Source organism: Manis pentadactyla, chromosome 11, assembly GCF_030020395.1.
Source record: "Manis pentadactyla isolate mManPen7 chromosome 11, mManPen7.hap1, whole genome shotgun sequence".
NCBI lineage: Eukaryota > Metazoa > Chordata > Mammalia > Pholidota > Manidae > Manis > Manis pentadactyla.
In genome coordinates, this window is record NC_080029.1 from 30,677,807 (window position 1) to 30,704,395 (window position 26,589).

At 32.6% G+C, this 26,589-nt stretch overlaps 1 protein-coding gene across 8 annotated transcripts in view; it reads right to left on the reverse strand.

The window, feature by feature from the left end:
• The window catches only part of PCNX1 (pecanex 1), a 197,405-nt gene that overhangs the window by 54,799 nt on the left and 116,017 nt on the right, over nucleotides 1-26,589 (reverse strand). For 3 of the 8 annotated variants that reach the window (XM_036913324.2, XM_036913326.2, XM_057488352.1), the window contains 5 exons: nucleotides 23,566-23,750; nucleotides 11,178-11,268; nucleotides 9,704-9,761; nucleotides 7,842-8,059; nucleotides 1,519-1,672 (listed from right to left, as the gene is read on the reverse strand). In XM_036913324.2, coding sequence (XP_036769219.2) covers nucleotides 1,519-1,672; nucleotides 7,842-8,059; nucleotides 9,704-9,761; nucleotides 11,178-11,268; nucleotides 23,566-23,750 — 706 coding nt within the window. The remainder of the gene's footprint in view (nucleotides 1-1,518; nucleotides 1,673-7,841; nucleotides 8,060-9,703; nucleotides 9,762-11,177; nucleotides 11,269-23,565; nucleotides 23,751-26,589) is intronic. The other 5 variants (XM_036913325.2, XM_036913329.2, XM_036913327.2 and 2 more) reach the window with 5 other exon arrangements.

Sequence of the window (26,589 nt, forward strand, 5' to 3'; positions counted from 1 at the left end):
TTGTGTAAGGCAATAAAGGTATGGAATAAGGTGGATGAAATGGAAAGCAAGAACACAGGCCAGAAATTTTAAACACAGAATCACCAAATTTAGTCAAACAGACTTGGTTATTTATTATTAGGGGTCAGAAGAAAGGAGAAGAGGTGCTAAGATTCTGACTCAAAATACTACTGTCAAAAGCAAAGGAACTGGAGTGTATACACATGTCAAAATTCATCAAGCTGTACATTAAGATTTGTGCATTTTATTGTATCTCAATGTAAACATTTTTTAAGTAATAAAAATTTCTTAAAAATCCAGGCTGAATATTTAAAAAGCAAAGGAAGTGGGAAAAGCAATTATTTATATGATGATGATGTGCTATTTTGAAAATGTGTCCAGCTGTCTATTAGATATAGGACTAAAGCTTGTGAGAAAGATGAAGTGTTTGAAATAGAAATCTGGACATAATTCATTCATAGGAGCAACCTCACTGGCAAGGAATTGCAGCTGAGAGCCAAACAAAATTCCAAAGAATCAAAATTCCAAACTCTCATAAATCAAGAAGTTGTCAAAAGAACAAAAAGGCATCAACAAAGGAAAACAAAGTTATCTGAAAAGCAGAATTAATTGTCAGGGCAGTATTAAAGTCACAGATCAACAACGAGGAAAATATAAAAATGAAAGATAATACTCAGATATTAAATGATATAGCATTCATGGAGAATGAAAATGAAGAAAAGGACACAGATTTGGCAATTAGAGATTATTAGGCCACAAAGATTGTAATTGCAGCACAGCAATGAGGAAGAGAATAGGGATGGGTCTTGAAGAAAAGGAGCAGTTGACATAGATGGCTTATTTCAGATGTCTGTCTAAATGAAGAGAGAAAACAGAAAGGATAGTTGATGGTATAAACAAAAATAAAAAAATAGCTTTAGGATAAGTGAGTTCTGCATGTTAGCACATCAGACAAATAACCAATATAAGTAAGAGTATTTACTGGCCAAGAATCAAAGGAAAGGAAGCAGTCCACGTTCAGAGTGCACCCTGATTTGGAATGGAAGGTGAAAAACCTGATATGTGATTCATATTTGGAAAGCTTAAGATTGATAATATTTGGTATTTCAGAGCCACTATTTAAACAACAGCAAAGGGACACCAATCTTCTGTTTTTAGTGTATCAAAAGAACATATATACTAGATTTTGACATTATTGTGTATGGGTTTTAATAAATTTCACCTACAGAATAGAAGACAAAATATGAGAGTGGGAAAGTTAATGTTGATAAATTAAAATGAAATAAATTTCAAGAATTCAAGCTCTTATTTTTAACAAATGCCCAAATATTTTAATGTCAAAAAATTTTTAAGGAAGCTTCATGTATTATTTTTTTTAATTTACATGTCCCTTTTGTTCCCTACCCAATCTCATATTAAAAAATCCAAAAATTAGTACCTTATTAAATTCATTGAGTGATACAAAATCATCTGCCTTTTAACAATTTTTCTGTAATCTGAGAAGAGAGATGCTGTTACCTTAAGTAGTGAGTACTGACAGCTGGCTATCACCAGGCAGAACTGGAAGACCCAGATATCTCTGAAGAAGCCTTGTATGAGAAGAACAGATCCCAAAAAAGCCACAAGAATAGCCAGGATGACAGCTAACACATTTTCCAGGATTTCCCGATTTCTGTAAGCAGAGAAGTTTATGAGTACGTATATCATCAATAAGAAATTAGTTAAGAGTGTAAAAAGGGAAGACATCAATATAAAGCTCATATTATACTTGCTGATAATTATATTTGGTACTGGGTTTGAGTAAGGTTTTGGATCATACTGAAAAGGAAACTAGTTTATATGAAAAATTAATACAGATTCTTATGTGCAAATAAAACCATGGTACAATGGATTATGAAATTCTAATTCTAATACATAACATAGTTTTATTTCTATTAAAGTACCATTGATATACAATCTTATGTTGGTTTCAAATATACAACACATTCAACAGTTACCCATATTATTAAATCCTCACCCCCTCTAGTGTGATCACTATCTATCAACATAGTAAGATGTTACAGAACCATTAACTGTATTCTCCATGCTGTACTACCATCCCAACCTATACTATGATTGTGAATTACTGTGCCTGTTAATCCCCTTCCCTCTTCCCCTAGCCCCTCCGCCTTAGTAACCACCAGTCCCTACTCAATGTCTATGAGTCTACTGGTATTTTGTTCTTTCTGTTTTGCTTTGTCTTTATACTCCACAAATAAGTGAGATCATTTGGCATTTGTCTTTCTCTAATGGCTTATTTCACTGAGCATAAACCTTCTAGACCCATACATGTTGTGGCAAATGGTAAGATTTCTTTTCTTTTTATGGCTTAATAGTATTCCATTGTGTATATGTACCACATCTTTATCCATTCATGTATTGATGGACTCTTAGGTTGCTTCCATATTTTGGCTTTTGCAAATAGTGCAGCAATAAACATAGGGGTGCATATACATAACATAGCTTTAATTTCTATTTTAAAACATTATGTTTCTTAAGGTCTTCTTTTCTGTCAAATCTGTTACCAAATAACTAACTAACTTGGATGGCAAACAAAGGAGATACACAAAGAAACAAGTTTGAAAAACAAAATCTCAAGGCAGTTTCTAGAAAATGAAACTGAAGTTTTATTTTACATGAAAAACTGCAACCAAATTTTTATACCAAGAGGTTTCACTTTCCCTATCTAAGTAATGTGAAATAATCTGAAAACTGATTTACTAGGATTACTGAAATACAGGCTCTTTCATATGTTGGGAATGACAGTGAAAGGCATCAACACTGCCTTCATCAAAGCTGCTGAGACAGTCCTTTATTTTATTAAACTGACATTGTATATGCAATTTAATTGTAAAAGAAATTGTAAAAGAAATATGATGCCCATTACATATATAACAATGAAGATGATCACACCAAAAATTAAGAATCTATCTCATTACTTCTTTAAGAAATTTTATTCACAAAATGTTAAATGCTTAAAAAATGTTAAAGAATGTTTATTGACATGGGAACATGTATAGTACAATGTTACGCAAATAAAGGATACAAAAGTATACATAGGAAGATGTAAGTTCTGTTATTTAAAAAATGTACACATATAGGTTAAAAAAGACAATGTATCAAAATGACACTACTAATAATTGTTCTCTGTATGTGGAAGGATTATTAAGTTGGCTTATTCTATCTTAAAATCTTTCTATATACAGTTGACTCTTGAACAACATGGGTGTTAGGAGTGCCAATCCCCAGTGCAGTCAAAATCCATGTATAACTTTTGACTCCAAAAAACATAGCTTACCAGGAACCTTGCCAGTAACATAAACAGTCCATTAACACATATTTTGTGTGTGATATCTATTATATACTATATTCTTACAGTAAAGTAAGGTACAGAAAATGTTTTTTCAAATCATCATACATCTCCAAAAAATTTTCCAATATATTTATTGAAAAATATCCACATGTAAGTGCACCCACACAGTTCAAACTCATGTTGTTCATGGGTCAATTGTATTTAAATTTTCTAGAATGGGTAAGTAATTACTTTTATAATCATAGCCATTTTTGTTAATTTGTTTTTATTAACTCAATGCAATATTTATAATAATTGACTGACTTAATAAAATTCACAAACATCTCTGACTAATTTATTTGATAATATTTCCAAACTAAAGCAAGTTCAATAGTATTTTCAAATCAATAAGCACTAGAATTTTCACTTGTTCTTAAATGGCAGTTGTATAATTCTAGATTTGCTAAATCATTTGATCCTTGTTCGTCCTGCTACATTACATAACGTCCATGTCATTTGTCATTGAACATGACAAGCTCTATGAATCCAATTGATCAATTTGTTCCTTTACTGCTCTTGTTTTTGGTCATATCTAAGAAATTTTGTCTAACCCAGGGTCAAAACCAAGGTTCTGTGTTTTGTTTTCTTCTAGGAGTTTTATTGTTTTCAATTGTACATTTAGACCTATGATCCATTTTGAGTTAGTTTTTGTAATATGGTGCAAGGTAAGGATACAAGTTTGTTTGTTAGTATATAACAATACAAGTTTGATTGTTTTTCACATGGAACTCCAATAATTCCAGCACCATTTGTTAAAAAGCCTATCATTTCTCCACTTTCTTGATGTGGGATATTATTTTGATGCCTTCTAGGCCTGGCATTTTCTTTATGGGAAGGTGTTTAACTATCATTTCCACTTATTTTAAAAGATACAGGATTAAGGTAATGCATTTCTTTCAAATTAACTTTGATAATTTGCACCTTTCAAGAAACATACATTATCAAATTGATTTACATATAACTTCATAATATTGTTTCATTATCCATTTAATATCTGTAGAATCTGTGGTAATATCCTATCTCACATTCCTGATATTGGTAATTTGAATCTTTTTTTTTTCCCCTGATTAGCCTGGCTAAAGGTTTGTCAATTTAATTGAGCTTTTGGTTTCTTTGATCTTTCTCTACTGCTTTTCTGTTTCCTTACTAATTTCTGCTTTGTTCTTTACGATTCTATTTCATCTGCTTTCTCAGGCTTAATGTGTTGTTTTCTTTCTAGTTTCCTAAGGTGGAAAATGAACTCACTGAATTAATTGACTTTTCTTCTTATTTAGTGCTACAAATACTCCTGGCTACTATCTGTTAGTGGCATCCCCAAAACTCTGATTTGCTGTGTTTCTTTTATTCAGCTCAGATACTTCCTAATTTCTCTCGATTTCTTCTTTGATCCATGAGTTATTCAGAAGTACTAGCTTTCAAATATTTAGGGATTTTCCGATGTTCTTTTAGTAAATAATGTTTCTATGGTCAGAGAACACACTATGTATGACTTGAATCCTTTAAAATTTGACCCTTGTCTATGGCCCAGAACACAGTCTTGACAATGTTCCATTTGCACTTAAAAGAATTTGTATTCTAGTTTTATAAGTGGAGTGTTTCATTAACGTCAATCAACTTAGGTGGGTTAAGAGTATTTTTTACTTGCTGATTTTCTACATAGTTGCTCTATCAAGTATTGAGAGAGGCGTGTTGAATTCAACTATAATTGTAAATTTCTATTTCTATCAGCTTTTATTTTGAAGCACTGTTTTAGTTGTAGAAATATTTAGGATGGTTGACCCCGTATCATTATAAAATGACCCTCTTTATCCTTGGTAATATTCTTTGCTCTGAAATCTACTTTGTCTGGTCTTTTCTAGCATTAATACAGCTACTCCAGCTTTATTTTGTTTAATGTTAACATAGTATATCTTTCAATCTTTTTAAACTGTTTTTGTCTTTATATAAAGTTCATTTCTTGAAGGCAGGATAGAGTTGAGTTGGGCCTTTTTCTCTGATCTGAGAATTTCTGATGTTTTCCAACTATCATTTTGTCCTTTATTTTATACATGAATCTGTTCTTGATCTTTTTCTGTCTTCTTAGATTGACAGAGTAATTTTTATGAATCCACTTCATCCTCTTTTTTTCACTTCCTAGCTATAAGTCTTTATTATTTCAGTGGTTGCTTTAGAGTTTATAATATACTTTTTATGACAGTCTACTTCACGTGATGTTGTAATATGTCACATATAAGAAACACTCAGTAGTATACATTTACATGTCCCTTCCTGGCCTTTATGCTATTATTGTCATGACTTTTATTTTTACTTACATTATAAATCACACAATACATTGTTGTCATTTTCATTTAGACACCCAATTATCTCTTAAAGAGACTTAATTAGTAAGAAAAATCTTACATTTTAATGTACGTAGTTACTTACCATTTCAAGTAATCTTTGTTCCTATGGGTAGGTCCATATTTCCATTTGGCATTATTTTCCTTCTGCCTGAAGACATCCTTTAACATGTTTTGTAGTGCAGGTATGCTTGTGAAGAATGTTTTCAGTTTCTCCTAGTCTGAAAATGTCTATTTCATCTTAGTTTTTCAAAGATATTTTTGCTGGGTAAAAAATTCTAGGTTGACATCTTTTTCCAATACTTTTAAAATGCTGCTCCATTATCTTCTCACTTGTTTATTTCCAACAATAAATCTGATGTCTTTCTTATTTTTCCTCTGTACAAACTATGTCCTTTTTTCCTTTTGCAGTATTAAGATTTTATCACTAGAGCAATTGCGTGTCTTGGTGTAGTTTTCTTCATGTTTCTTATGCTTGCAATTCATGGACATTCTTGAATGTGTTCATTTACAATTTTCAACAAATTTGTAAATTTTCCATTATCCTCAAAATTTTTTTCTTTCTCCCTGTCTCTTGAAGTTGTTCCACCACTTACTTTTATTTTATTTATACATTCTTTTCACCAGGGAATAGGAGTTGGGAATGATTCTTTGTTCTTTCTGTATCATTATGGATAGTTTCTATTGGAATGCTTTCAAGTTTACTGATACCTTCTTCTATACCCAATCTATCATTAAGCTCCATCTATTTTATTTTTTATCTCAGACATTTTAGTTTTCATCTCTGTAAGTCTGATTTGGGTCCTTTTTTATATTTTCCATGTCTCTACTTAACTTTTTAAACATGGAATATGGTTCATAATTGTTTTAATGTCTAACTACTAATTATAATATCTGTCAGAGTTACAGGTTGGTTTTGACACAGTTTCATTACTTCCCTCATAAGTCATGCCTCATTACTTATTTGCATGCTTGGTAATCTTTGATTGGATGCAAGATACTGTGAATCTTAACTTTCTGGGCAGTGAAAATTTGTGGATTTCTATAAATCTTGAGCTTTGTTATGATACTTGGAAACAGTTTGATCCTTTCAAGTCTTGCTTTAATAATTTGTTAGGTCTGGAGTAGTGCACACATTAGGGTTAATTATTCCCCATTTCCAAGACAAGATTTTCCTGGGTATTCTACATAAGGTACCATAAAATATGAATTATGAGTTTCTTCAATGTGTTGGGTAGGAAGAGACAATATTCCCAATCCTATGTACCAGGCACTGTTCTTTCACATGGTTCTTACCCTGGCCTCAGGTAATCTTCTCACATACATTCGCTTATCAATACTTGGCTAAATAGCTGAGAAGACCCACTGCAAATCTCTGAGTTTCTCTCTGTAAGCACCAATCCTCTCTGATATTCTGTCCTGTGGACTCTAGCTGTCTTAGTCTCCCTGAATTCTTAGCTCCATCCCCTTAACTCAGTAAGTCTGCTGGGCTCTACTTCAATTCCTCCCTGTGTCACAGCCTGGGTACTCTCTTAAGGGAGGAATAAACTGTGGGGTCCACATAATTTGTTTCCCATCTCTCATGAATCACTGCTCTTTGTTGTTTGATCTTCAATGTCTTGAAAAACCATTGTTTCATGCATTTTGTCTGTTGTTTGTTGTTTTAGGTAAGAGGGTAAATCCAGTCCTTGTTACTCTATGTTAACTGGAAGCAGCATTTGGTTACCAAGTTTATGACAAGACAAATGTTCAGTCTTAAAACTAGTGCTAAGAAATAGGGAAACAGAAGTTTTCTCTTATACCTTTTATATTTAAGAGTCACATGACCTATAACCTTATGGTCATTAACACCTCATGTTGTCTGGCTTTTAAGTACAGTTGCATGATTCTTATTGATGATAAAAAGGATTTTTTGTGTAAGTATTCTAAAATTGCCATAAAAAAGTTTTGAATGGTTTCAAGAGAGCCAATGTTTGTGAGTCCTTCTCAGGACCAAAGCAGAAAACATTTTCCAACATGGTAACAAAAGAAAGACCTCAATGGGTAATTAGGGACATTTTAATTTAAAAATAAAATCTGCATGTATCTTTAATATTACACAATAGTCTCACCTATCAAACAGAGCCAAAAGTGTGAGTCTGTCAAAGTTAATTCCGATCCATAGCTGGGGCAGGATCCAAAAACGGTAATAGTGTTTAACCTTTTGGGCAGCTTCTTCTGTTGGGCCATAAGTAGCTGCCAAGTCAGGGCTTAGATCAATGTCTTGTTGCTCCAACAAATCAGTATCAATGGTCAACAGTCTGTTCAATCGAATCTGTGGAAGAGAGAGCTAAAACAAAGTTAGCATTAAAAGCCTTAAAAACCTGTTACTGAGTCCTGATTCTAGGCTACTCAGTCAGCTTGCAGATATCTAAGCCCCCTTAATTCTCATGCTAGTCCACTCCTTGTGAATATTTAGTGATCATTAGAAATTGCAGGTGACAATAGGAAGTGAACTAAAACAAAGAAAATTAATCAACAGACCATTTAAAAGATTTTATTAGGAAAAAATTTGAAATCTTAACATTTTATAACTGTATAACTAGTGATTCCACTAAAATCACAGTGAATTTTTAGTGGCTTCCTGTCTCCCTGTCAGAGAAAGACAGTTACAGTCTTTTCTCATTAAGCTTTGAGCCTCACTGCTATGTTGTATCCAAGCTCCTCTGCCTTGGAGTCAATGCTTTCAACTCTCACTTCTCACAGTCTCATTACTGTTATTGTTGTTTTCAAATCCCTCCTGCAGCCCATCTGAGACTATATAGGAAATTACCACATCACATTTCTTCTAGTTTTAACTTATCTATTCAGCAGTTCACCAGCTTCCCCTTCCTCTGAGAGAATCAGAAGTTCATTTTAACTAATGCAGCACTAGCCAGCATTTTGCTATCTCAAGGCTCCCATCCCATTTAACAGTGAAAAACAATAATCATTTCCCCATTTCTACTTTACTATGGAGTTTTCAGGAATACACTGCTCCAAAACAGTAGGGACAGTCTTTACTTTTCAAACACATGTGGGTACAGTCAAGGAAATTTGCTTCTTATATATAATGTAGCTGTTTCAATCTCTAAGCATAGACAATTGTTTCTCCAAACACTTTTTTTATCCTCTACACCAGGGTTTTTCGATGTTGGTACTAAAGGTATTTTGCCAGATACTTCTTCACTGTGGGGGCTGTAATGCCCACTGCAGGAGGTTTTACATCATCCCTGGCTTCTATCCACTAACTACCAGTAGCACTCCCTAAGTTGTCGCAAGCAAAAATGCTTCCAGGCATGGCCAAATGTTGAAAACCATTGTTCTATGCCAATTCACATCTATGTTGTTAAAATCCTTCTCACAACTGACCAGCTTCAGGAAGCTGCTAATAATTAAATCTTTGGCACTAGATTTATCAACACATATCTCTTATATGTTGCCTTATTAAGGATTTCATCCATTCTGACTCTTCTACCTTCAATTATACATCTTGGTGGCAAAGGCAATGTTATCTTTTTCAAATATCCCTGCTATAACTCACATGGTGTATTTTTTATACAGTGATACTATTACTGAGCTTCCGCCCTACACACTGGTATACAAGTAACTAGTAATTAAATAACTGCACCAAAATCATGACATTAAAAGTAAATTTTTAAATGGCACAATTAAAAATGGCACAACCAGATTCTGATGTTGGTGAGTGAATTGATCTTTACACACTGTCAAAAATGTAATTACTGATTCATATATAGTTAATTAAACTTCATGGTGTTCTATGTTTCTTTCTTTCTTAACAAAGGACTTTAAGAAGAAATCCACTATTGGAACTGCAAAGGTGATTTTGCTATAGTTTTCAATAAAATTGGTATTTTGAAATATCAATTTTTCTGATTTGTATAGCAACTTAATCTGAAAATACATTGTTTTATAAAAATAAAGAAAAACCTACCACATCATGTGGATAAAATCGAACTGAGGTAGAACTGGATACATGAGAATCCGTGTCACTAAAATAAAATTAAAAAGTTTTCAGGGAATAAACAGCCTGTCAAGTAGTAGAAAGAAAAACAAATCCTTTAACAATTAGATGATATTTACATTGTCTTCACTGTTCCATGCAAACTTCAAAATGCAAAACAGCATTTTGTTAGAATTATTATTAAGAGGATAGCCTCTGACTCAAAGTTTCTATATTCAAATCTCTTCATCAACTGAATGAGATACTCAACAAGTTATCCAACATTTTCACATCTCAGTTTCCTCATTGATAACACAGAATAAGGGTACCACTATCATTATCACAAGGTTTTCGTGAAAAGTATTTAAGGATGCAATTAACATTATTGCCCAGAGCCACAGTAAATGTAAGCTGTTAACAGAACTGCCTAGAACACGAAAATCCAGTTTCCACTGTTCAGTCTAGATTTCAAAACTTGAGAGACTTTACCTCATTTATTGTATAAGGAATTGTCCTTATCTTGAATTATGTTAAGCATAATTGTTTCCATTGCTCCATCCCATTGTTTCCACTGTTACAAAATCACTTAATATTTCGATTTAATCATTTTTGCAAGGATGATTCTGAAAATGGACTAAAGGAGCTTTGTGAATATAGTTTTCTAAATGTTCTATCATTTTAGCATGCCAAACTAAGTGACAACAAGATCCTGTTGCTTTAAATGGACCCTCAAAACTCAAAAAACTAAGTGAAATACTAAATGAGTAACATCCAAATAGGTGTATCTCATTACTAGATGGAAATCCTAAAATAAGAATCAAATGACCCTCGTGAAAAGTCAGCTAATCAATCAATAATGAATTTCAACACAGAACTTGAATACATGAATAAAATTAAAATTTTAGAAAATAAAATTTTAACACATATAAACTAAACTATAATCATTACATGAGCAAGATTTCTATTGCTTGCTTTTCTCCTAACTTCTCCGTTATTTCATATAATTTTTTCCTAAGGGAAGGAGAGAAGAGAATCTCAGTATAACATGACTCATATTTTAAGAAATTCCTCCTTCTTATAGCTGGTAAACAAATTTTAAAACAAAATGAAAGATGATCATTTAAAAAGATACTTGACCAAACCCTTTCATAGAACACACACACACACACACACACACTCATATACAGCATGAAATCTATGCTTTTGTGAGAAGTCACTGTCCCAGTATGAGATATACAGGAAATTTTTACTTATTTTTTTAAACCATTTTGTTCTAAGAATAAAGCTTTCTTTTTTCCACAGCAAAAAATTCTACTTCAATTCTCTGGAGACAAATGCACATAACAATTTAAGCCAATATAAATAAATGTTTTTAAATTAATTTTTCTACCTCAAGGCTTAAAAACTTTAAACAGGACAAATATATACAAGTACATACACTCTCCTAATATGACTTCGCACATACCAGATATTGGATGCTCTTCTTGCTGCTGGTTCAAAATTCACAAGTGACATATCACAGCCACCAGTCTCATAAAGTGTAGAAGAGAACTTACCTAGCAAATAAATTTAAAAAAAATTAGAATACTCAGAATTTTTACGTTATGAAACACTAAATTTTAAACTTGCCACAATTTTTAAAAATGTACTATGTATAAACTTCCAAAATATTTTAAAAACAATAAACTGAATGAAATTTGGCACATTGTGACTAGAAAAGGAATGCTAAACAGTGGGGCCAAGTTAACAAGCATAATCAGGTATTAAGACTAAGGGACTTAAGCCAGCTTTGCAATACTAGTCTCCTTCTCTTTTGCCCTTCCAGCACATTATCAATTCAAGTAATTATATGAATGCATTTCATGTTTAAAAGTCACCTGACCACCATTTGAGTGGCCGTCTGGAAAGCTACTTAAGTTTTAAGATATTCCAAAGCATAAGACAGCCAATTTGTGTGATTACCTTCAGAGTTTTAATAAAAAATGAAAAATGTCCAAATGGATCTAAGCGTATGCGGTGAATGAAGTATAATAACATTGGTGATAATTAAAGCATTTAATGCACATTACTAGTTGTATGATTCTACAAAAACTCTATGAAAAAATTTAGGAACATCATTTGCTGTAGAAAAATACCTTACAAAAGTGATAAAAGGTTTCAAAGTTATATTGGTTGCAAAGGAATATAGGTTAAAAACACTTTTAAAATGAACTAAGATAAAATGATTTCTGATAATGAAACTTCAAAAATCTGGATAATGTCTGAAATGCATTCTTCACCTTGATGATCTATGGTAACCATGTAAATGGTGGGTAGGGAGCACAAATAAATTAATATAAATAACCCATAGGGCAATGAGATAAAGGTATAGAGTTCTACAACCATATTGGACTAATCCATGCTGCTTTCTGAGTATTTTTGAGGTTTTTGTTTTACTAGCTGGAATTACTGAGATTAGAAATATGGGGAATTTTAAGGGCAATTTCAACTTGATGGCAGGGCTGAAAGATTTCTCTTCCATGACTACAGTGCAAACAGTATACAATAAGGATCTTTATTTAAGTGAAATCTTGAAAAATGACAATGGAGCCTTGAAAGGCTCCCATAATCTATACTAAGACTATAACTAAGGATTAGCAGAACATTTCAATAATTACTTCATTCTTTAAAAGGACTAGAGTTGGAAAAAAAAACTTTATTAAATAAGATTATTTGAGTACTTTTCTGCAAGTCATAGAATGTGCAAATATTTTATTATGGTGTTTCTGTAGTAGCATTTTTTGGTCAGAATTATATACTCCTGAGATAAATCAGAAAAAAAGCATTCTGTGAAATGCTCAGTTCATTTGCTGTTTTTCAAGGGAGGATTATTCAGCATATGGATTATCTAAAACAGTCTTTAATTCATGAATCATTCACTCTTGGTTCCTCTTAACAGACACCAGACTAATGAACTAGAATGAAATGATACAAGCTGTCAATTTGGCTACTTCTTCAATGTATTACTGAGAATTGTTTTTGAAGTGGTAAGTGAATTACAGAAATTGTTAGTGAAGAAAAAACTTAAAATACTGGCTTGACTGAGATTAAAAAACAATTTTTTTATTCAGGTATCATTGATATACAAACTTATGCTCAGGTTTCACATGAGCAACACTGTGGTTAGTACATTCCCCCTATTATCAAGTCCCTACCACATATCCCATTACAGTCAGATTTAAATATTTTTTAATCATAAATTTTTATATTGTGTTCTTTCCTCACTTCCCATGGATAATGAAAGATTGCCTTTGCTACTTTAACTAAAATTGAAAGAAAAAAGAGGCACCTCATCAAAATTAAAATTGCATTTGAGTACTTTTGCATTTTGAGTAAAATTGCATTTTTTTTTTAAACACAGAAGAATTATAACCCATGCTAAACGACTAAGTCACAGAGCAACAAACTGCTGGGAGGGCTTGTATGTACAAAATCCAGTGAGAATGGAATGCATAAATGTTGTTTATATCACATAACTTGTGTGTATTTTAGAAATAAGTTAATTCTATATTCAACATTTTAAATTATCGGAGTAACTTGTAAGTATTTAAACATTCCATGGGATTTTTAGCAATATATATCCTATTCTTGGGATACTGAAAATAATATTTATATGCAACTGAAATCAACTAACGATATTACTTTTCATAATTTTCAAATGGAACAGTAGAACATTAAGTCATTATACAACTATGTTGCCTTTTCTGTACAGATGTCTAGTATGAAACTTACAAATAGTTGCATTTTACATAAACACAAACATAAAAATAAAATATGCCCCTGCTCCCCAAAAGCTCTTTAGACAAAAAGAAAGCAGGAAAAATTGAGTTTCATTATGACATACATCTATGATTCTGAATGCTTTTATACAAACCAAAGACTAACAAATAATAAAATTCAGAAATTTAAAGTAAAACATGTCTATGGAAAGGAAGGCTGTAATTTTAACAAATGTGCATGACTTCAACAGTTTTTTTTTTCACCTTAAGAAGCTTTTGTCCATCTACTAACTTTAAAAATGTACATTCAGCTTAAAACACATATGGCACATGACAGAACAAACCAACATTGTATTAAGGTTTTGTGGTATATTCCCAACTTAACTCCATCAAAAGGACAATGTCCCCGTTGTATCTTTGGGCTTGGCAACTTACACGACTTGAGAAGTACCAAATTTCATTCAGAAAATGAACTCAGAAAAAATAAAATTACACTATTAGTGTTTAGCTTAAGATTTCAGTGAAAACCTTAGTAACATTTTAATGTACTAAAACTTAGTAACTAAAGGCATCTTGAAAAATAACCCAAACAGAAATAAGTACATACTCCTTTTGGTTTAAGAAAATCCTAAATTTGTATATGTTTTAACATAACAATTTTACATATATCTCATATGGGATTAAAACTATAATCAGTTAACCTTTAGATCCAAAGTAAAATGTGCTCTTATTAATGATCCTATTTTAATATTATTCTGCATTAAGAAAAATACTTCAATTTAAATATTATTTCTAATGACTATAAATTGGGAAGAAAGTAAAATATCAATAAAATATGCCCTCCTCACATTAATTATTACTATAAACTAAGTCATTTCATCATAATTCAACTCCCAGGTCATAATTAATTACATCTAATAGAATGGCTCTGTCATGATTTAAAAAGAAAAAAATTAATTTCTGACAAAATTAGCAAGACTAGTAGAGGCTGGAATTTCAGACTAATAATGATGTTGGCCATAAGACAGCATCTCTAAAGATAAAGAAAAAAAAAGTTTAAGGTACCTGGTATTTCTCAGTTTTAAATATTCAATAGACTCCTACTGCCTACAAAAATTAAATTACACAGAACCACGTTTTTGAGGTAGGAGAATTTCAAGTAACCATAGGTTAATAAATAAGTGACAAACAACAGAAAATGAGTAAAACTGCACACTGATTTAAAGAACAAGGACACTTAAAGCATATCCATGAAGCCATACATGGTGCAGCAGACAAATCAGAAACCAACACCTGCAAAATACTGATAAAAGACATGAGAAAATAATGTAATTCTCTAACTTGACCTATCAACAACATTCCTCAGTACATACACAAACGTAAGTACATAAAGATTCTAAGACTAGTACTCACCTAAGAAATCCCTACTGTTCTTAACATCACCCTCCTGTATCTTGGAAACAGGTGGTAACTAGATGGACAAACCTGTAGGATTTTCCTAATCCACCCAGTACCAACAACAAAGGTGGCCTCAGAAATGCTTTATATGATGTCCTTCCCGGGACCCCCTCCCCCACCGTCATCACTCTGTGTCCTCCAAGTCTAGCTTCCCTTTCTAGTATCACTGTTAGAGCAGGAGGGGATGTAAGAGCAGAGAGAGATACAAGGGAGGCAGCTTTACAGCGCTTTTAAGAAGACTGCTGGAGGACCACATACACCTATATGACTAACTTAAGTACTCCACAAAGAGTGCTTGTTTCTGACGGTGACAAAGATTATGCTCACAATGCTATCTCAGAAGGTCTTTAAGACTAGTTCCAATTTCTTGGAGAGCACCCCCCCCACACACTTACCATGAGTGATGCCTGAGTCTCTGAGGAAATGTGTTTTCACCCAGACAGGAATGACTCATTTTATTGCTGCTTATGGGTTAATGGACCTGTTTCTGCCTAGACCAGGGGTCAGCAAATAAGGACCAGATAATAATTATTTTAGGCTTTGTGGGCCAGATGGTCTCTGTTGCAACAACACAAGTCTGCCACTATAGCATGAAAGCAGCCACAGAATACAAATAATTACATGTTTATTGTATTTATTTACAAAAACAAGCACCAAGCTGGATTTAGCCCACAGGTCTTGGTTTGCCAAAACCCGTCCTAGACCACAAGTCTTTGTCTTCCCAAACCTCTTCAACTATTGTACTACAACTACAGTGGAAATGAAGTCACTATGCTACTTGTAATTTAAAGTTTCAATATTAAGAACCATTCCTTCTTCCTGGAATGTGCAACACAGTCTGGATTTTTAGAACAGGAGAATAAGGAAAAGGGCAAGTATGACAGGAAAGAGGTTGGTTTAGAAGACAGTGTTTGAGGACTGATATGAGAAGACTGGTATTTGTATTGCATGGCAACAGTAGAACAGTCTTATATACTGATATGTTTTACTGACATGCTATTATTCTCCAGCACTGCCTTAACACACATGCCTTAATTCATTATTAAGTCCTCACTCCCTCTGCCTAAGATCAAGTGAATCTTCCAAAAGTGAATGTTCACGTTCACATTCTGCTGATTTCATCATCTGCCCACATTTTCTTGTAAGCCATAACACAATATTGATGACATTGCAACTGATGAGGTAAACAAGGCAAGCCACAGAATTTGAGAAAAAATTTGTGATTTGTATCTCACAAATTACTTGTATCTAAAATACCAAAAAACTTTTATACCTCAATAATCAAACAACCCAATTTTAAAAGTGAGTAAAAGATTTGGACACACTTCACAATGTAAGATATACGCGCAGCCAATAAATACATCAAAAGATGCTCATCATCCTTAGTTGTAAGAGAAATAGAAATTTAAAGCACAATGAGATACCATCATACACTCATTAGGGTTAAAATCTAAAAGGCCACCAGTAAATTTATCAAAAATGGGAACAATTGGAATTCACATACATTGTTGGTGGGAAAGTAAAACCACTCTGGAAAACACTTTAGAAGTTTTATTCACAATAGCCAAACTCTGTAAACAACATAAACGTCCACCAACAGATGAATGAACACCTGATACACAGTGTGCTCATGCAGCAGAATAATACACAAGAAATGACACGTATATGCAACATGACAAATCTCAAAAGCATCATGCAAAGTGCAAAACTGAACACAAAAGGCCACACACTGTTTGACAGTATTTATGTGATCCAAGAGAGAGAAAAACCATATACACAGAGGCTGCCTGCCACCAGGGGTGGAAGAGAGAGATGGTCTGCATTGGGGGCACAAAGAATCTTTTGAAGATGATGGAAATGTTCTGTATCCTGAGTGTGCTATTTCACAGGTACGCACATCTGTTAAAACTCATCAAATTGTACATGTTAAATGGATGCAATTTATCATAGCCAAATTACATATCGATAAGATTGATCAAAAAGGAAAGAGAAAAAAAAAGACTAGTCAGGTAAGAGTCAAAGTAGATGAATGATGTGTGAGTCAGCATGTAGTCAGTGAAACTTCCAAAAGATACTAATCGAGATTTTGGCGAGTGGTGTTTGTGTTTTGTTTTTGTATTTCACTTAAAAAATACCATGCAACAGAAGATTCAAATGTAGTATTAAAAAAAAGATCCCCCTCCCCAGAGTCAGACATTACCAAGAGCAGTTTGTATTCTTCTGAACAATTTTATATAACTTTGTCCCAAGATAAATGGACCATTCTCCTCAAACACTCTTTATAAAATTTACTTCTTTTGCTAACTAAATAGCTTAACTTTTCATTTCAGTAATATAGATGTATCAAGTTCTGAGTATCACACTATGTTGATACATGCTATCATGTATTTCGAAGATTCTGTGGTAATAAACATTTAGACTGTTTAAAGTTCTTCAAATTACAAGCAATGCTTAAATGAATATCCATGTACATATGTTGTTGCATGTTTGTCAAATTTGTGGATTGAAAGATATGAGCATTTTTGGTCTATATTTCAAAACTGCCTTCCAAAAACGCTTTATCTTTTAGTTGCCTATTTCTCCTGACCCTTTTCAGGAATGGACTTCACTACACTTTCAACAGATGAGAAAGATCTCAATCTTGTTTTTAATTTTCAATTTTAAAAATTACTAGCAAAGCTGAACTATTTGCTGTTTGGAAGCCACCTGTATTTCCTTAAACTCTCAACTTTTCCGGTAGGTCACTAATCGTCATCTTATTGATTTCAAGTGCTTACTGTTTTATTGCGCCGAACATTGATGACTGCCCTCCAGTATCCATCCTCTCTTTACTCCTTTTAATAATAGGACCTTCCCCTCACTGAATTTCAGCTTGTCCTATGTCCACCCAGTTAGAGACATTTCCCAGCTTTTCTTGAAACCACAAGTTGCTCTGTGACTACATATGGGAGCATGGGAGGTGGGAGAAACTGACACACACATTTCCCAAGTCACAATTTGAAAGATAAAGGCTAGCTGACTTGACATTTTTTAGCCCTCCCCCTCTTCTTGTTTTTCTGGGGAAATGTCAACAATGTGAGCAGTCACTTTGAACCTGGGAGGGAAACCACTTGTGGGAGATAACAGAACCAACCCATCTGCTAGGGATGGCTCTCATTAGACTGTTAGGAGAGAAAGGTAAACCCTTTTAACTTCAGTCACTGATTTGGGAGGTGGGAGGGTGCTTCCCATTAAAGAATCTAACTTGTATACCAACTAATGCATACATTAATCAATTTTAACTTAAAAACTTAAGGATGTTAATGTTAGAAAGCAGATAAGCTGGCTTACTGTCTCAATGAATTCTTTACAATACAGACTAGCAAGAGACGAATTAGATATCTCAACCAGTCTCTTGTTATTTTCTGTAAAATTCCTAGAGCAGTTTAGGCATCCAAAACCTTTAAAAATAATGTGCTAGTAGTCTCTACACAGTAAAAAAATAAACTTCTGAGCACTATCCAGGGGATGAGGGTTAAAGTAGATAAATTTTATTTAAGTTTATTTTTAATTTATAGTACTTGTAGGGACAACACAGATACTTTGAAACCCTGCCAGATAAAGTGTAAACTAATACAAGCTTTTCCTAAAGCAATTAACAGTATTTACCAAAGCCCTAATTATGTTTATTTCCCTTGACTGGTGATTTTATTTCAACATATTTATCCTAAGGAAATAATCACAGCTGTACAGAAAGGTTTATGTAAAGGATGTTCAGGAGAGGGTTTATTACAATAAGTACAAGGAATCATCTTGAAGACTAATAGCGGTGTTAGTTAACTGGTGAAATAAATTATGATAATAACAGCAATGATTATTTATGTAACTGACTGACCATTGCCAGGCATTTTTCTAATTACTTCGCATATTTTAATAGATACTATCCTCAACATAAACCTATGAAGCAGGTATTATTGATCCCCTTTGATAAATAAGGAAATGAACTCAGGGAGAGAATACAACTTGCCCAAAGTCACACAGACAGTAAGTGCTAAAGTTGGATTAGAAGCCAGGAAATCTGACTCCAGAGTCGACTACACCATACTTTTCATGTAGATCTCAGTGCTAAAATATTATACATCACTGAAAAACAAAGAGCAATTAATAACATGAGTAAATGTTCAAACATGCTGACTGAAAAAAAGACAAAACTCACTTAGTAGCACAAAAGTCATACAACATGATCCCAATTCTGTATTAGAAAAGAGTATACATGTATTAAAAAAGACAGGAAGGAAAAAATTATAGAAAGGTTTAATAGCGAATACCTCTGAGTGATAAGATTACAGATGGCCTTATTTTCATTTTATTTTCTAGTATCTCTAAACTTATTTTTTTCTTTTATAAGGATGTGGAAATGCATGTTCTAATTTTATCAAAAGGAAATATAAGCAGATCATATCCCCCACACCTCTTAATCTTAATACCTCTTCCTTCTAGATACAATGGAGACTTTTTACTGTTCCAATAAAAATAAGTATTTTACTTTCATTTATACATACTTTATGTTGCCTTCCCTCACAAAAAGAAACAAGTAATCGAATTTAATGTTTTTTGTATTCAAAAAGAAAAAATAAAGGATAAGATCAAGGTTGCAAAATCAAGTCAATTTAAGAAGCTAAATTTGGAAGAAGGCAATCCTTTGTAAATACTCCATACTTTTAGGGACTAACTTTAACATATTCGAGTATATAGTACCCAAATTCGTATTCAAAAAGAAAAAATAAAGGACAAGATCAAGGTTGCAAAAAGAACAAACCTTTTTGTTTAGATGAATGAAAATGATCTACCATAACCCATGGGACTTAAGTACAGACTCCAAAGTCCCTTATAGCTCTTACCTCTTTATTTATAGTAATAATGAAAAGAACTTATGAGCAGCCAAAAATGCTATACAGTAGAGTAGAATGTAAAACATATAACCTTTTTTAAACACTAAGACTAATAAAAATCACAAAGTATTACAGATCACCCAAGTCTCTGCTTTTTAAAGTACAAAATTTTAAAACCTCAAAATCGTATTTCTGCTTAATAATGCACAGCTGCTGTTTAATAAGGAGAACAAACGGGTGCTGCCAGATTTCCTTTAAGTCTTTTCCTCAGGCTGACCACATTTACAAGGTAATAAATTCTATAGTAAAGTGGATTATCTCAAAGAATACCTTCTTTGTCAATCCGTGTATAGTAGTGAAATAAAACAGAAAAAGCAATTTACTCATCACTTTTCTAAATCTCTAATATATTAATGACACTAAGAGGGTCTTAACTTTATCAGAGGAACACCACCTCTGATATTTATGTCTTGATAAACATAAAATTCATCCTCATTTCTTACCTATGAGTATTTTTTTATTTTACATAAAATTTTATATATACTTTTTCAAAGCATATCCTAACCACTGACCACCACTAATATCATACACAGAAAAAAACACACACATAAATCTTCCTATTTCCCTGATCTTATTGAGAACTTTTCCTCTGAGATGTCACATTACATAATAACAGTTTAATTATCAACTACAATGGCATATCTCACCATTTCATCAATTTATTAAGTCTTAAATTACAAGAGGAAGCTGGGATTAACGTAAAAACTGAGAAGTGATTGCCAAGTTTTAGAGAAAATGCTTAATAGATATAAAATAGAACTTTACCTGAATTCAATCTCTAGTGTGACTCATCTGGGCACTAAACAGCTTGTTTTATTTAGTGTAACTGCAATTTAATTTAGAATAGTAGGAAATCAACTGAAAATAGACAAGTCCAATACTTTAAGGTGTTCCCTTATTTTTAAAGAGCAACATGTTACATTGAAGGATTTGAGAAATTCTTAGATAGTAATTTTCAAAGATGTGAACTTTAAAACTTGTCTGTCACTTTAATCACTTTTATCTTTTTTTTTTAAACTAAGTTTGCATGGAAATGAAGTCTACAAATAAGAAAGGAAACCACCCAAATTTTCCAATCAGGTTCTAAATTATACACCTGTAATTTGGTTTTTAAAAAGAATTATGATTAACAATTGTGTCTGCTGAATACAGATCATGAAAATACATTTTTCTCTGCTGAATAAGCTACTAATAAGATCCTTACGATACCAACTCCAACGGTTTTTTTCCAGTATGTCTAATGCTGTCTAGTAACCTTGAAATGTTAGTTAAAATGAAACAAAGAAATAAGGATTCTCAGGGTTTGGTACAGGAAATAAGTGTGGTTATCTATTATGATACCACAGAGTACAGATGCAGAAAACAGTTAAGAAAAACTACAGGCTTGGAATTAAGCAATGGGTGACCACAAGTTTCCTTTAATCCCAAAAGGCCATTCCTCAGTTTAAAAGAAAACATGTGATTATTACAGATATATGTATACATATATAACCATTTGAATGCACTCAAGCATACATATGTATGAGTGTATATATGTAACTTTGAGTGTGTATATATGTATGAATGAATATATACATATGTATGAGTGTTCTGTATGAAAGTATTATGCAGAGGTATACATTCACATGGAAATATTATATATTTAAAATTAGTCAATTTAAGAAGCTAAATTTGGAAGAAGGCAATCCTTTGCAAATACTCCATACTTTTAGGAAATATCATGACTAACTTTAACATATGTGAGTATATAGTACCCAAATTCATTGACACAAAATTATCTTGTTAATTAAAATCTTGCAGAAACTAAACCATGCAACAAAAATATTCTGGTGGAATATGTAATAAAAATAGGTCTCTCTATCAATTCCTTAAAGCTCCAATTCATTTCTAGAATCTTTTTTTTGTCAAACTTTATGTGCTACAGAACAAGTAGACACTGTCCATTGATTGCTTGTTTTGTGCTAATAATGCATTCAATTTGGCAGCATTCAGCTACCACAGGCCAGGAAGTAACTATCAAAAGGCAGCTAACAAAAGAAAAATCCAAATTTCAAGATAATATCCTGAATATTCACCTGTAGATACTAAAGTCACCTCTAATCAAAACAGGCTTTCTATTTTCAGAACTGTCAAGACAGTTCATATGTACATTTTTAATAATCTGCATGTGGATTTTGGTTGGGACTTTACAATTAAAGCTCCCTTGCAGGTTTTTTGAGCAAATTAAGTTTTACAAAGGAAAATTACCTGCTGTTTCATTTTATGCTTCATTTGACAAAAGTCTAAAAATCAGAAATGGAACAAAAAACTAAGCATTTCATTTTAACTAATCTATTATCATAAACCCAATGGGTAATGCTGACAGTGACTGCAATTTATAGGCGTAAGCTGACAAGTCCTCACTCAATTCAAAAGAACTTTGGGCTAACCAAGAGAAATAGCAATACAAAGATATCAACTAAATTCATCTGCAACTAAAAAAGTATCACAGTTTTAAGTCAAAGTAACTAAACTGAAGTTCTCAAATACTCTCCTTATAGACTCCCTTCCTCTTCCAATTATAAACTCAAAAGCAAAAGCATTCTAAAATTAAGATGTTTTATTGCCTTCTCATTTTATTTAGAAATCACCATACATTCTAATATATAAATACCTGAGATGACCATTTTCAGTAAGATTCAAGTTTCGGTAGGATTCGCTAAAGATGATTATTTTCACTAATATCCCTTGTCTTTTATTAATATTGCTCTGTAACTAAGGATTTTTACAAAATAGGAAGAGTCAACAAATAAATAGCATATGATATTTTACTATACCTAATTTGGGTACCTTACACCATTTACCCTTCTAATCAAACAACCTGCTCACCATCTTTATAAATGAAAGGTAATTTATTAACACAGATAAACAAAATTCCGGTAAGAAATGTAGTGTCATCAAAGTTTATTTTTTTTAGTAACAAGATTTTCTTCATTGTCTTTAGGTAAACTTATCAATCTGCATTCTGAGCACAAGAAAGCTGAATTGTACAAAGAAACCTTAGGGCACAAATAGGTATTTGGGTGGATATACATTACTGAGGTTTTAAACTGCACCACCCCTCTGAGAATTAACTATTTAGTGACTTATATTTATAAATATATTATGACAGGAAAAAGAAAAAGCTTTATAAAGTAATTATTAGATTTTAGTATAGAGCCATGATGTCCGCAGGCTGCTGCGTTTAGAATGATAGTATGCCCTACCTACTTCAGGTACTGGACATTGCATTGAAATACAGGATATCTAAAAGAGAGTCTATGCCATTAAAAAGTATTATTGTCTTCTCTGCAGCACATTAAAAGAACTGAAAGAAACTAAGATTTAACTGAAGTCAACATTTCCCCACAGACTATAAATGGCAAGGAATAACATAACTGCCCAAATCATTATAAGAGAACACTAAAGCATGAACATTTATTAATACTTTAAACTACCAACTAACAATAGATATGCTCAAAGAAAATGTAGAGCTAAGAGTTGAGAGAAACAGAGAAGTGAAAAGCAGAAGTCAAATTTTCCTTACACACATAGCAAATCCTGTAAAATGTGCTCTTATGCAGAGCTCCAAATTAAAGATATCTCAAGAAAGAAGTGCAATCATCATTATCCACTATTTGCTGCATTAAAGTTTTGTTATCACCAAGATTACATAAGGCCTGCATACCAAGTTCATCGTGCAAACTGCTGCCGCCTACAGCAGATGCATCGTCATGTGACGCTTCTAAGTGGACACTCCCATTTCTCACCAGCAAGGAGGCACTAGCACTGAGCACTGCAGCCTGGGAAGGGGGGCGGGACTGGACTTTGACCTGGGCTGTGGACTGCTGGCCTTGCTGACCATCTTGAAGGCTAGGAAAAAACATGGATTGGGGAGACATTACAGAGAAGAAAAGAGAAAACAATAGCTAGAATGAAGTCAATACAGAAAACTGATTTTAAAAAAAAGGTTTTTCAATGTAATATAAGAAAGAAGCAACATGCTTTGTATAATACACAGATAATACTGCCTGCTTAAATCTTCCGCCCCTTAGAAAGCTGATTCACAGTGATGAATTCAGCTAACATTTAATGTTTATGTAAATTAAGCAATCTGACTTTTTTACCATCTCAAGCCAACAAAGTTCTAGAATAAGGAAAAAGAATGAGGAGTACATTAACTATACGTAGATTGTAGCTGATCCCCAATAAATATATCCTATTTTTCAGTTAAATATGCACTTTTAATTTTAACCTTGTAATAATAATTCTAGAATTGTTCTTTCCAATACCGTGGCATCTCAAATTCACAATAAAACAAAATGTCTATGCACTTGAAAACCAAAGAATCTTTATCAAATGCAACCAAGATGACAATTTTTAATCAAAAGATAATCACACACTAGTGCAAGAGAACCAGAATAACAAACACCAGCTCAAGCAAGTGAAATACAAATGACTGCTGAGATGCTGGAAGGAATATGATATAATTCTTCCTATGAAAAGACTACAAATTTCCGAAATACGGCCACGAGGTGTTAGTTAACTATAATTATGTTCCCTTAACAAATTTTGTTATTACTTTTTCCAATTCACATCGCAGTTTCATTGACAAGATTCATGAATTCATTGTTTAAGAAAATCTTAAAAATAATTTGGAAACCGGTAACTTCTCAAGGAATATTACAGTCTTTACTATATATTATTAAAATGTTTAAGTACTTAATATTTTGTGATTATAAATTATTAAATATTTTAAATTATCTAAATTATTTAAAATTAAGAAACTATATTATGTTAATTTATATTTTTTTATATTTGTTTTAAAACACTATGAATTTTAATGTCCTTAATATACTCAAGTTTAAACTGATGAAACTCGTGAAAATATTTTGATTGTTATTATTATGTTATTCTCTACAAGGTGTTCAATGCAACTCTGCATTATCACTAAAATATTAGGCCTTTTAGGGAAGAAAAGAGAATGCCACTTCAATGGCCTCGTTCAGACACTTTATCATTTCATAACTATCAACTTCTCTGTAACCCTTTGAATTCAATCAATGGTTTTCTCTGATGCCTATAACACAACAAACTCATCTGCTGCAGACTGTGAAGGGAGTTGTAATCTGAAATAACCATGAAATGAAAGACTAGAAAATATTGCACACAATGCTTAAGCCTGTGGTTATGGAAACAAAATATACCCTGGAACCACACCTTCTGATACAGTAGCCACAAGCAACTATTGAATGTAACTAAAACTTTAGTTCCTCAGTCCCCCAACCACATTTCAGGTGCTCACTAGCCACATCTAGCAGCTAGTGGCTACCGTAGCTAAAAGCTACAAGGCTGGGCAGAAGCTAGTAGTTAGTGTCCACTATACTGGACAGTACAGATTACAGAATATTTCTACCACGACAGAAAGTCCTATTAACCACCACTAACCCAAAACACTCATATTTCAGATTTCTTTTAGAGCCAGTAAGAAGTAACGTATTCTAAATACAGCATAGGAATGTACACAATACATGAAAAATCCAAGTCTATAAAATATTGACTCATCAATGTTTACCAACATTATTTTTTAGCCAAGACTATAAAAGTGTTCATTTAATAACTTCTTCAGAGTAGAATCTTTGTATAACAGGCATAAATCAATAGATGATCTTGGGAACTACAAATATGTTTGTATCTTCCATACGTATATAATAAATCTGTTATTCTTCCTCAGAAGCTATCTAAACTTATCAAGAAACTTTACCAAAGTAACCAAATTTCACAAAGGCAAAAATTCAGAAGAAAAAACACTTAATAGTTCACATACTATGCCCCTTCATATTTCAAAAGACAGAAAAATTTTACAGTATATATACTCAAGTTTTTCTATCAATTTTTTCACTAAAAGTCATAAACAAAGTTGCAATATGGCAGGTAGATACATTTTAGTGTGAGCGTATTTGAGAATATACTAATCTTCAACATATGTGAATATACAAAAAGGTTTTGGATAATGCATTAAGATCAATTCTAGAATAAAGAAACAAAGGAAATTAGCCAAAAATCCATGTGGTTGTAAATGTCAAGTTTTTGAACATCACAAAGCTGGTCATAAAATGTTAAGTCCCTTAAACTCCTATTTTCAAAATCCTTCAGCAACAATAAAAAAGCCTGTAATCTTTGCAGAAATTGCTAGGGAAACTATTCCTGGAGGGTTGCACTTTACCTTAAGCTAACTAATAACTGACAAGAATTAATCTTTTTTACAGTACCAATTATATGTCAAAACTATCAGTTTGAGAATAACCTGCAACTATTTTACAATACAGCAAAATGAAAGGTAGGAATTTAGGTCTGTAACTATCAGCTATCAATAGCATCACTGACATGCAATCTTACTAATTACCACTTCTAATTTAAATGATAGAAAAGTATAGCTAGTCTTGGTTTTTCCTTCCTCTGTATTCACTCATTGACACATAAGCCTTATACTGTTAGCTATCTTTCTATGTCTCCCAAGCTAAAAACATCATGTAAGAATATGATCTCATTATTCCTATGAATGTCCAGATTCCAGAAAACACAGAAAAATGACTTGAACACAGTACACAAACTATAAATATTTGATGGATTCATTCTTGAGCACCACAAAGTGATCCCTCAACAATTTCTAATCATGTACTCTGTTACCACTATGACCTTATTTGATTAC